Below are 13,821 nucleotides of genomic sequence, written 5' to 3' on the forward strand. Positions count from 1 at the left end.
ATAATAGATAGTTATAGTATACTTGAACTTTAAATTTCGAAAGTTGACGATGAATACAAAAAATTTACATTATTGTATTTGCATGATTCCAATCAAACCAATTCCGTTGTGTTAATTTTTCATTCCACAAGTTTATACTTTTGTCTCTATATAAGCTTTTATCAAATACCACCTGGCAACGTCGTTTACTGACACCCGCATCGCGCAGACGGCTACAGCGCAGCACACGATGCTTCTTCCACTATTTCCACTATCCCTTCTCGTCACACCGCTAGAATCAGAGTCGTTTGAGATAATCGCGCCGCGAAACTCATCCTTTTTCCGATTCTCTAAATAATTTCTATCCACTATTTCTCTCATTCTTTATAATGTACTTCTCTTTTATGAATAAGAAAAATGTTCTGTCACGTTTCGCTTATCGTTAAAGTGTAACTAAAACAAATCTTTTGGTATTTTATCGTCGGGATGAGGCTGCGCCTCTCGCTAATGGAGCATGGAACTGCCCCGAATAGCCTCGCAAACCTCAATTTGTCCTCCAACAATACCCGGCATACAGTTGATGACCGGATACCAAAAACCAAAAACACCGGTCAGCAAACAGCTGCTTACAGCTGCCAAACAGCCAGCTGAACCACAGTTTGCCGTTCTTCCTTCTTCTGCCTCTTATCAAGTGAGTTGATTTAGATATATTTTGGAAAAAGTAGATTTCGTTGGTTTCAAAGTAGTTTTTATCAAATGAAATTTATATAAATTATAAATGTAGGTAATTTTATAGTCGATCTAGTATAAATACCAAATATAAACTACTATTTGCTGGTCAACAGAAACTGTGGATACCAAACTAGAAATAATCAAATTTCTTTTGTGACGTAAACACTTCCAAGAGCCGGAGGTAAAATTAAGAAGTGCTTTATCGCAAATTACTTTTTGCTAAGGGTTATTCTAAAATATAAAAGAAAAAAATTTTCTTCACCCTTAACCTTTATTCCCCGTGTATCAACGAAAAGTACCTACGCTAAATTAATGCAGACCTTGATTTCAAACTGAACACATTTTATCATAGTACTCCTCTAGGAGTGTCATCTGCCTCCGTAGTATTTTTATACAGGGTGTTCAGGATGTAATGACGTGAAAATAATGCTGCGACATAAAAAAATCCTCCTGCGACCTTTTATTTCTGAGTTATAGGACTTTAAAGTTGCACAATCAGGACTTGTATTTAAGTATGTGTTCTAAATTATACATTCGAACATTGTGATTAATGCCCAATGGTTAACAATCCGAAACTTTTACAGGGACGATTTTTACAATCTAAAGTTAGTAAACATAAATTTTCCAATCGATTTTTTAACAAGAAGGTACTGTATGTTTAACTCGATAAAATTTATGATTTAGGAGGTATGTAGATTTTTAGATCGTTGTACATGCCAAGGAAATCGTTCGCCATAAAGAAATATTCTGAAAAAAATCATCATAAATTGTAATTTTTTATTGAAAATACTTATCGCAGCTTATGGGAAACAGGTTTGTCTACATAAAATCAAAAAATGGTAGCGAAGTTCAACAACTAACTATAAGAACACCAGCTTTAGAGCAACATGCATTGGATGCAGTTGATGCTGATCCTACAACTAGCATAGACAAAATGTCAGAATTTAACGCATCAACTATTCATAGGATTCTCCAAGAGCAACTTCTTTACCTCTTTCACTCCCTTTTTATTTTATTTGATTGTGGTTTGAATACCTCCTAAAGTATTTTCAATAAATACAATACATGATAATTTTCTTCAGAATGTTTCTTTATGGCGAACGGTTTCCTTGGCATGTACAACGATCTAAAAATCTACATATTATCTCCTAAACTATAAATTTTATCCTGTTAAACGAAGGGAACTTTTTCTTATAAAATCGATTGAAACATTCATTTTTGGTATCTTTATATTGTACAGGTTATCCCTGTAAAAGTTACGGATTGTTTACCATTGGACATGAGTCGCCCCCGGCCTTCAGATAGTAGCGTAGAATTATTCAAACTCACTTCTGCTTTTGCAACTTTAAATACCTAAAACTCAGATACGAGGAGCCGTAAGAGAACATCTACTTAGTCCGAATTTTTTGCACCAAGATCCGCAACACCCTGTTTTTTGTACAGAGTAGGACAGAGTGGAAATAAATTGAAAAATAACTTCAGACAAAAGATGCTTTTTTAGTCATTGAATATTTCCCTTCAAACAGTCAAATTTCTAGGAGTATAGGCTTTGGAATCATCGTCCTGAAATCACACTAATTCCAAATTATTCTGTAGCAATTGTAATTCAAGAATTTATTGGAATAGAGGGCACCATGAAACAAGAGAGTCAGGACTGTGTTTCAGTGGATAGAAGTGAAGCTCTTTATTTCAGTTTTCTTTGTTTACCAAACTTGTATTTTCCTAGTTTATTCATTTGTTTGATTGTTGATAATCAAATATTCATTCATTCAAAAGCTTTTTGCATTCTAATCTTTTTTTATTTGCCTTTGCAGCCGAGTCGAAAGCGAGAGGAAGCTCGCGCTTTACAAAATTTGAGAAGAAGACTTCAGGCTGTGAAAGTATTACAAGCTAATAGAGCTGAGCCTATCGAGGCTACCTCTTGTGCCAATAATAATCTTAGTCCCGAAGAACTTGATAATAGGCCTTATCTTCTTAAAAAGGTGAGTTACTTGGAACTTAAACGTTAAATATTAAATGTACTAATAGGGACCCAATTTTTTGGGGAAAATAGTTGTTTCTTCATTGTTTCACATATATATTTAGAGCACTAAGCAATGATATATGTGTCTTTTTAATGAGGGACTTTTTGCCAGTTTTCTGGAAAATTATAATAACGTGACTTTCTGGACGGAAAACTGAAGTGATTTCCACCAGCCTGTTTTGGAACAAACTTCACACCATGAAGAAAAATAAATGGTAGTCCTATTGAGTAAAGTCAGGGCTGTATCAAACCTTTCCATCGAAACTTTTCCAATTGTAGATATGAAGAAAGACAACATCTTCTCTATTGATTATTTCTAGCCGGTTTTTTCTATCGCCTGCTTCAATATCAACACTTATCGAGCGTAGATAGTCCAATTAATAGATCGAGCAGCTCATAACAAGCAATGTTTCAATACCTACCATCAGATACTAATCATCACCTTTCTTTGCGTCAATACAGACTTCGTAACTCGTCCGTAGTAACTTATTTCAAAAATGGTTAGACTTCGTTTTGTTCCAGGAGGGTTTCACAAATTCACAAACTTGTTCCATTGAGTTTTTTTACATAAAACTCAACTAACGAGCTTCTTTTGGTATTTCGTCTTAAGCCTGATCCAGATTTCTGGAAATTTTGCTTTATCGCATAGTCAAGATTTACGTTCAGAGATTTTCTTTCATTTCATTATTGAATTAAAGTTAGCTACACATTCATTTGTGTTTGTTCAATATTACTTCCTCGTATGAATGATCAATTACGCCTTTTTGTCTAAAGATTGATCGTTAAAACTATAGTAATATTGTTTAGTTATAGGGCTGGATGATTTTTTTGCTACCTACAATGTTAACCTACTTTTAAACTCTTTTGTTTTTATATAATCCTTGGTCTTATTCAAATAAAATCCCATTTATTTTCACGCGGTATTTAAAAGCTCTACCCTAGGGATTGTTTGCTTTGTTTCGGAATCTCAACTATAAAATGTAATAATTAATGTGGCAACACCGTTTCCAATTCACGTGGATAATTTATTGGTCCCTATTGTATCAGATAAAGCCTCTAAAAGTAAAAATAACGTCGTTAGGGTAGAGCTTTACGATGTACGTTGAGCCTACTTTAACCGGGAAATCGTTACCACAAATAAGGAAAAAACGATATCAAAGTTCAGAATACCAAAAAAAAAAAGGTTACTATCACTCACAAAATTACTCTCTAGTACAGGTAAAATGGGATTACACCCGAAATTCAATTGGACGCTTTTGATTTTCTAGATTCTCAGAGGTTTTCGGTTACTGAATAAGCCTAACAACTCTTGACAAAATTAAGGGCAACGCGTTTTTGAAATTTTGAAACTTGTAACTCCAAGAAAATTTGAAACGCGAATAACTCGAAAACTAAGAGGAATCCGAAAAAAACTGCCCAAACAAATAATGTAGAGCACAAAATTTTCTATAAAAAAGGTCTGTAGACATTTTTTCGTTGGAGTCACTATTTCTGAGGAAATCTACCTCAACGCCGAAAGCCCGAGCATCCGCAGTGGGAATTCAAGCCAATTTACGTTCCAGACGCTCATGGAAAGTGCTCTAACTCTTGGAAAACTATTTCGTTTTAGAAAAATCAAAATGCATCATGATGGTTGAGATCTCTATTTTCTACAAGGGATCCCACAAGAGATTTATCGCGTTGTTATCAATATTTACTTTTAAAAAACGCGATCATGAACACTAGCTTCGTTCTTGGTTGATTATTATTTCAATATTCACAGACTTCTTGATAGTTTCTCTTTTACAAAAATGTAGATACTATTTTGTGCTCTACAGTTTTGACTCCGACGCTTTTTTTTTCGAATCTACCAAGCTTTCGAGTTTTTCGCAATTCAAAATATTTTGAGCGTAAAACCTTTTTTGTGCAGAATGTTGTGCTCCGCATTTTTTGTCCCGGCAGTATCGAAATTCTCATTATTTTCGAGTTAAGGGCACCTCAAAATATTTTTGAGTACATTAACCCATTTTACGGTAAAAATTTTGAGGTTGGGAAAAAATGTTTAAAATCAATCTGTCGAGAATTTCGTACTGTACATTTTTTGTTCCAGCACTTTCTTCGAATTCCTCGTAGATTTCGAGCTATTCGCGATTCAAAATATTTTTGAGTGTATAGACCCATTTCAAGGTGAAAATTTTGAGGCTAGGAACAAATACCTGGGATACTTTTTTGTAGAGAATTTTACACTCCACATTGTTTTACAACAGTTTTTTTTGAATTCCTCATAGTTTTCGAGTTATTCGCATTGATTTCGTTAAGAGTTGCTAGACGTATTCAGTATCCCAAAACCTCTCAGAATCTAGAAAATCAAACCGCCCAATTTAATTTAAGGTTTTAGCTCAAAACCGCCTAATTTGACTGTACTATTACTAAAATCGTTTTCTCGATAGTATAAGGTGAGAAGGAATAAAATTGAGAATTGATTTTTATATAGACTTTGTTTGCATTAAATTAGCGAATTTTTCGCTTTCGACGTTCGTTTCTCAAGTTTCTCGAATTTCATTGAAATCAAAGAATTAAAGTAAACGATTTCGTGTTTGTTGTGAAAAAAAAATAATTGATTAAAATGTTCATTTAGTAGGGTTTATTCATTTCACAATTTAGGAATAATTGCTTATAGTATGAAATTCAATCGATGATTTAAATTAACATAATTTTTTTCTTTTCTTTCAATAAGTCAGTTGAATTAATCAAAGTACATTGTTAGTAGTGATAACGGCACAAATTTTCATTATTTTTTTTACTAATCGACACTGATACATTTCACATTTACTCTTTGTTTAATATACAGGGTGTCCGGTGGCAAAATTGGTATTTAAAATTTATATAACACAAAAACTACAGAGCATATGCATTTCTAATTTTAATCAATATAAGGTAGACAAATGCGGGTTTTATTTTATAAAAATTACATCGTCCAAATGTTGGCCGTTACTTCGGACACACTCTTGGAACCTGTCTTCGGTATTTCTTGCTACTTGCATTTCTTTCAGTTCAGAGATTGTCGCCAGGCTTGTTTCGTACTATTTACTTTTGAGATACCCCCACAGAAAAAAGTCCTCGGAGGTAAGATCCGTTTAAACGTAGTTAATTAAACTTTTTGAAAAAACCGTGAATGTTTTGATAATAGTTTACTAGAAACTACATTTAAACGACCCGATAATATTTGAATTAACTGCATTTTTTACAGTCGGACTTCATTGTATATTATTGTTTATTATTGAAATATTTTTTTCATAATCGAAAGATAATTTAGGTTTTGTGGAAACGTAGGTTGACACATAGATGGTGCTACTAGTATTAAATCCTTATGATTTTCAATTAACCCTAACCTTCAAAAGACATGTGCACAAATTTGACAGCTGTCATACTACTAGTTTGTGAGTTATAGCATTTTGAATGAAGCAACTTTTGTTTGTTAATAAACTATTGAAGTCAAGACCTGGTTTGTTAAACATTATTAAGAAAATAAATCGTTGAGTAGCGGTTTAAGGAAATGGGCACCGAGGACAATACACGAAGTAGGCTCCCCAAATAGTTGCTACCGACTAAAACATAAAAAAGTCCACGAAATAATTTCGGTCACAATCGATCAAAAACAACAACGAATTTATGATTCTGAGAGTTGTTCAATCGTGATTTTTGCATCGATATTTGACAACGGATCAAACATGGCTCTGTCATTTCACACTAGAATCTAAACAATAGTCAACTGAGTAGAGTGCACGCGATAAACACACTCGTGGAAAGTCGCAAGGGTAGGGTGTTAAGGTTATGTCATCACAAACAGCGACTATTACGTAGCGTTATTAGAGAATTTGAATGACGAAATAGCGCAAAAACGGCGCCATTTTAGGAAGAAGGACCTGATTCATCACTGTGTCAAAAATGAATAAAAACGATGTCAAAGTTGCATGAGTTGAGCTTCTAATTGCTTTCGCATCCTCCAAATTCTCCAGATTTGACGCCCTGTGATTTTTCCCTGTTCTCAGACCACATGAGGATGTTCGCTGGACAGAAATTTTGCGTCGATGAAGAGATTATCGCCAGAAGTCACTGAAGTGGTCATAGTACGTCAAAGCTTCAATCATCACAATTCATATATGGTTTTTGACTGTTAGCAATGTAGTGATTCGTTTTTTTGAGCGCTTTCAACTATACAGAGTGTCGTTCCGTGTGGAGGAAACAGTCAAAGTATATCGGAGGAAGTTTCCTAATCGCGTGGTTCCACAAATAGAAACATTTTCTTATCTTGAAATCGAGAAGGTTCTGTTCAAATGAGATGAGGAACTAATTTTGGATACCATTGACGATCAACGGCATTTTAGCATTAGAACTTTATCTAGACAAAGTCAAGATCATCAACTCGAACATAGCGTGAACTAAGATTTATAATTTAATACATGGTCCTCGATAATTCGTTGATATTAAGTCTTGTTTGAAGTTGATTGCTAAAGAAGTTTATAAAATATTAAAATTGTTTACAAGTGATATTAGCGATTTAAAAGTTGAATACGCAGTTCAATCTGAAAAACTGATAAAATTATGCGAAATGTAGACAAATTTATTTGTTAAAATAGCCGATTGGGGTACTGAAAGGTTTACGAAACGATAAACGAAGAAATAGATCTGAAAAATTATCCTTCTCAAATGTCCTTTTTATCCCTATTCATCTTACTAGATTTAGCTCTATATGGACACAAATCGTGACAGAGAATACACTTGAACCATTAGAAAGAGGAAAAGGTGCATCCAAATGCAAAATCATAAAGCATCTTTGAGGTCCTTCAGAGATGCAGCTTGGTGCTGTAATTTATCGTAACTAAATGGTTTCACAATTGTATTGAATTGTTTTTGATTCGATTGATATTTGAGTTACTTAATGAAAGAAAAATTACAAAGATCATCTACATTATAAAATTGAAATAAAATATTGAACGCGATTTGACTTTTCGACTACTACATTCTTTTAGGTTATTTATATTCTAATAACACGCTATCTACTGGAAAATCTTATATGCAAGAAAAATGTAAACTCATTATTACCTCGACGTATTTTTGTGGCAACATAATTTATTTGACGTTTAAATATGATGGAAGGAGCACTGGCTGTCTAAAATGGTTCATTATAGTTATAAATGGCTTTTGATGTAAATAAACCCATACGTCTCATAACATGATTTGGATAACGAACGCTTTTTTCATATTTCGACATGACGGAGTAATCCATTCACTTTGAACTATAACTATGAATCTATAATGTTTTTATAATATCACGATAAAGAAAATACCAAATGATTTTTTGTGTCTGACGCATTTTTTGGGTTGAGTCTTAACACGATACTTTCTAATTAAGTTTAATAAAATAGAGCTAAAGTCTATTCATATAGAAAAAATAGTAAACTAAAATAATAATCAGTACGGGACCAGCACGAGAACATCCCGGGAACGTGACGCGTGGGAAGGATGAGCGCCGCATCGTTGCATAAGCCGCTAGGGGCGTACAGAAGCGGCATTGTTTGTATTTGTAGCGTAATTTTCTTAAATATGTCTGACACGGAGACTGATGATGAAGTTGTTGGCATTAGCTATACTCCACCGAAGAAGAGAGCAAAAAAGCTCCATTTCAACGACAAAAACAAATGATTGTGAATATTTATGGAAATAAAATGCAGGAAAATTATGACAAGATTGTTGATGACGTTATTTCCAAAACGGGGAGAGTACGATTTCCTTGGCTCAGCGATTTGGCTTAATTAGGTCAAAATAAATCGAAAATGAGGAATGAAATTTTTTGATATCTCGCTTCGTTTTCGAGATATCGATACTTAAAGTTATAATCAAACGTTAATTCAAAATTCGCATTATTGAACAGATGGCGTTCAATACTTCGTTTCAAATGAATATTTTATCACTTCAAACTAAGATTTTTTATTTAATTTTCATATTATTTACCCTGATCCTCCAAAATTATATTGAGAAAAACAGATTTTTATAGCAAAATGAGCCATTTTTGATAACTTTCATCACTCTGTGATGAATATAAATTAACATACGATAAATATATGAATACTTTGATGTTTTTCATAAAAAATTGTCTGTTGTTTTTATTATTTATAAAATAAAAAAAAATATTTAAATAGTTTGAAGATTTAATTAGTAATTTAATGTAAAAATATCCTCTTTCGAGCAAAAAGTACGTTTTGAATGCTTTCAAAAGTTATTTATTTTCGTTTGTCTTACAATTGAAAAGCCAGAACTACTGTAGTATTTCACAATTATCCTGAAAAAGTTCTCTAGCAATTATTTTTGCATCATTTATCCTATTTTTAACGACAAAATCAACCGAATAAGAAAAATGACTGTAAAACATCGTTCCAAATCGAATTTATCTGCCCCCAATCTCCCCTCTTCAAACCCACCCATTCCTCGTGGCCTGTGGTTTTGGGCAGACCAGAGTCCGATGTTCAGAGGCGGAGTCCCCGTGGGAGCGAGGGGGCGAAGCCCCCCATAAAAAAATAATAAAATAAAACTAAAATAATCCTCAATTTTGGACAATTTTGGCTGTAATAAATTCACGATTTTTGAACTTTTTACACTCAAAGTGCACCACGAGAAGGTTAGGTTAGGTTAGGTTGATATATACAAATATTAAATGAAAATAAATTTTTCCAGCTTCGTTTTCGAGATATCGAAAAATTTTACTCTTCATTTTTTACTTATTTTGAGTCGATTTACAAAATTGCATAGTCAAATCCAGACTCCACGGAAATCGTACTCGTAGCAAAACGCAAATATTTCTGGATTATTTTCTTCAAGTATCTACCGAATCCTTCGTGGGTACGGAGCTAATCATCAGTGAATGACCCATAAAAGTATCCAACAAGAAAAAAATTAACAATTCAATGGATGATTTCACAAGAATCGTACACAATTTTTTCTTTCAACAAGCACTCTGCAGTGGATAATGTTCTGAGAGTGGTTAAATTTTTATAATTTATCAAAAGAAATGGGATTTCAATGCGAAAAACGAAGATGGAACAATGTATTAGAAGCAGAAATAATTGTGTAGCCAAAATGATCGAAAAAAAATAAAACCATTTTATGATTACCGTCTTACCATTGTGAACTCAATCCCATCGAGTTGATAGGGGCAGATGTGAACCAATATGCTGCAGTAGAAAATAAAACATTTGAATCTTCTGACGTTGATAGTTATTTGTATGCCAAGGACTGAAAGTGCTACTTTGTTGGACGAGTCGTACTTAATGATATTTGCAACGTCAATATTTCTTATTAATTATTTGCAAAAAATAATGTTGATTGTACCTCCAGGATAATTATTAATATATATTGGATTGGATATAGATGGAATATGTATATCTCTACTAGATGTTGATGGAATCTCTGTAGATGTGTTTGTGTCTTCGATAGAATTTGTTGATTTATTCGTATTTGTGGTGGAAGAAAGTTATGCAAAATCATCAAAGTGAAACTGTCAACTGTCAACATTGAAGTGGCTAGAGTCACATTTAAGGAAGTTAAAGTTGTCTACTCCAGAGCGTTCCGAAAGTCTTTTGCTGTCACTTTCACTACATGGAACACTCAAAACGCAACTTTCGGTATGTAAATGAATACAGAACAAACAACTTTCAGATTGCGTCGACTAAAAAAATATTTTTCAAGTTATTCCGAAAATTACATTTGATAAGTTGAAAAAGTGTATTCAACATGTCCAGGAAAAGGTTGAGACCAAAATGTGGAATATAAAAATTGTCATGAATGTGCAAGCTCAAGCCTGTGCGTGAATATGTTTTAGTTTACTATTTTTCTTCGATAAATAGACTTCAAGTACTAGTATAATATAATTAGTGACCTTCACACTTTCCTAATTACGAATACAATTGATATTATCTTATTGCTTCTGTAATCTGATCAAACCCAAAAATATCCAAAGTTAACCTTTAAATAATGCTTTATTGTATCAGACTCGATCTATTTGCATGTCCAAATTGACTCATCCTTGAAATCTACCGATATAACAACTCATCAATTATAGTTACTGTCCTGCTTTAGCACTTTTTTGTATTATAAACGCCAGGAAATTCATGCAGGGCACTCTTAAGGATTCATTAATGAAGTTAACTCAGACACAAAAGCAATACATCAAATTTAAGCCTCCTTTATTAATGTGGGTCTAACATGTTACACACTATCACAGAAAAATTATTAGATGTTCATGAAGATATTTATACGAGGATGTATTGATATATAGTTAGCCCAGACCAGTTCCATATATAAACAAAATATTGCGTTACCATAGCAAGGAACAATAACTTTTTAGAAGTGTCAGTGTAAAGTTTGACGTCAAAAAAGTAAACCAGAGTTACACAATTAATTGAAAGAAAAAATATGTCCACCGAAATTGTGATAATCGAAAAATTGGAGTATCGAGCCATCATCAAGTACCTGTATTTAAAAGGTTTAAGAGGTAAACAGATTTACGAAGATATGCTTAATACCCTTGGTGATCAATGTCCTTGGTATGCAATCATGAAAAATTGGACTGCAAGCTTCAAAAGAGGTAAATTTAACTTTGAAGATGATGACCGATCGGGAAGGCCAGTTTCTGTGTCAGTCCCAGAATGTTTGAATGCTGACCAAAAGCATGCAAGGGTAGAAACATCGCGTTCGATCTGTGGTCGATTTGAAAATGATGTAGACTTCTTAAACCGAATTGTTACTATGGATGAGACTTGGGTACATTTGAATGATCCAGAAACAAAACTACAATCGATGGAATGGTGACACTCTGGTTTTCCAAGACCTAAGAAGTTTCGTGTCCAAAAATCTGCTAGAAAAGTTCTTGCTTCAGTTTTTTGGGATTGCCATGGAGTAATCATGATTGATTTTTTGGATAAGGGTAGAACAATAACTGGAGATTACTATTCGACATTTCTGACCACTCTACGGGAAAAAATTGGAGAGAAAAGACGCGGAAAGCTATTCAAAGGTGTTTTTTTGCAGGACAACGCCCCTGTACATAAATCTCATGTTGCCATGCTAAAAATTCGTCCGACTATAATCTCATTCCTCAAATGAAAAAAAGTTTAAAAGATTGTAATTTTTCTTCAAACGAGGAGGTAATAGAAGCTGTGGAGGAGGTCTAGAGAAGTTGCAGGTTCGCTGTAATAAATGTATCCAATTAAGAGGAGAATATGTTGAGTAATAAAATATTTTGACATTGAAATTTTGTTTGGTTCGATAGTAGGCTAAGAATTTGTCAATATATAGTCAATATATAGTCGATTCCACTTATACCACATAGTGATGCGTCGTCCAAGTTTACATTTATGTACTGTATATAAATTTGGCCACCGTGTTTTAGGTTTCTGCATCTCATACTCTCTGCACCGGTTTCTAATTTTCTATTTTTGGTAAATGACTTCGCCAATTTTTAGGGTGATTTTATTTTACGAGGATTCGAGGAGTCCAAGTAATCTGAAGGGAATTGAAAAGAATAAAGATTAATTAGGAAAATCATAGGTATTTTGTAAAAACTGTACACGTGAATTTTTGTCGAAATTGTTTTGTTTACGCTTGCTTTTGTCTTTTGTGCGTTTTAACATTTAGTTTTTGATTCTGTTGAAGAATCTCTGGATCATCAGAGTTTAAATTTTTGTCGTTAAATGTATGACGACATCAGGTGTGGCGAGATAATCGCGTCACCAAACGCCTTGTCATTCTACTGGTGAATTATTTGCTATACTTAAGCTTGTAATCCCTCGACTTAAGTTTTCAAAGAATTGCTTCAAATCCATCCGAGGCATATTCACTCTCTAGTATAGCCTACAAACGATTATTGTCTGATATCTCGCCGACGTCATATTGCATTGCCACCTAGAAGTACGAACCTAACACCACCGCATTTTTTTTGTGTGGGGATACCTAAAAAGTAGAGTCTACCCCAATAACCCAGCCACGCTTAATCAGTTGAAGACCAACATCCGAGAAGAAATAGCAGCTATTCCCCGCGCAATGTGCCAACGACTTTTACCAATTTCATATCTAGATTCGAGGATTGTTTGCAGCGCGATGGTGCACGCCTGGATGATGTTATTTTTAAGAAATGAATTTCCCAGAAGTATATTTCAAATAAAATGAAAATTTGTATGTGGATTATATTCAGTTTTTTTATTATTATTTTTTTAAATTCGCAAAACTTTCTGGACCGCCCTGTAACTTGAGAGCAACATCACCTTATCTGTCGAATATCTGTTCATTGAATGTTAGCAACACTTATCTAGAAGAACAGAGTTGGTAGTTTTAATTACCATGACATAAATCATCTATTCACCAAATAAAATGGAAAAAGCTGTAGAATATTTTAAAAAATTAAGTATTGTTCCAAAATGTGCTCAATAACATCGTTGTAAGGGATTGAAACGGTTAGAAAAGAAATTGAAGTGACCAATGAAAAGTACAATAAAATAATTCGATGTTTTCTCAATCAACTGACCAACCTAACCTTGAGTAAGAGCCGAGCATCCGACGTAGTCTCCAAAGTTGATCACGATTGAAAACTATTGTCAGTTATTCAATATTGCCCTTCTGCCATGAAAAAATATTTTTTGGTATAAATAAAATACATGCATATGTAAATATTGTAATCAGCTATTTTATTGAAAGATATAATAACCTTTCGGTTCATTATTAAGTTATGCAACAATTTACGTTGCAATTGAATTGTTAATGCATACATATCATAATATTTTATGAATTATAAATGAAAAGATAAATAAGTTAACTAATAAATAGTAAATAACATTCATAACAATATAATGAATCCTTCAAATAGGTATTTTTCAATATTTGAACGAAAAATAATAAAAAAATGGAAGTAAAATAATTTATTTTTTGTTTCAATCGACTAAAGCCTCAACATATCCACCATCTCTTTCTAAACAATTAGTGGTTCGTCTATTAAATTCCCTTAATACATGCTTGATTATACCTGCCGAAATTTCCAGACATGCCTCTGTAATTGT

General features: G+C 33.4%; 1 protein-coding gene across 1 annotated transcript in view; it reads left to right on the forward strand.

Moving 5' to 3' along the window:
• The first annotated feature begins 433 nt into the window (after positions 1–433).
• LOC130443204 (uncharacterized) overlaps positions 434–13,821 on the forward strand; it is a 28,883-nt gene continuing 15,495 nt past the window's right edge. The window contains exons 1-2 of the mRNA XM_056777723.1: positions 434–670; positions 2,526–2,693. Coding sequence (XP_056633701.1) covers positions 494–670; positions 2,526–2,693 — 345 coding nt within the window. The 5' untranslated portion in view covers positions 434–493. The remainder of the gene's footprint in view (positions 671–2,525; positions 2,694–13,821) is intronic.

Source organism: Diorhabda sublineata, chromosome 4 (assembly GCF_026230105.1).
Source record: "Diorhabda sublineata isolate icDioSubl1.1 chromosome 4, icDioSubl1.1, whole genome shotgun sequence".
Classification (NCBI taxonomy): Eukaryota; Metazoa; Arthropoda; class Insecta; order Coleoptera; family Chrysomelidae; genus Diorhabda; species Diorhabda sublineata.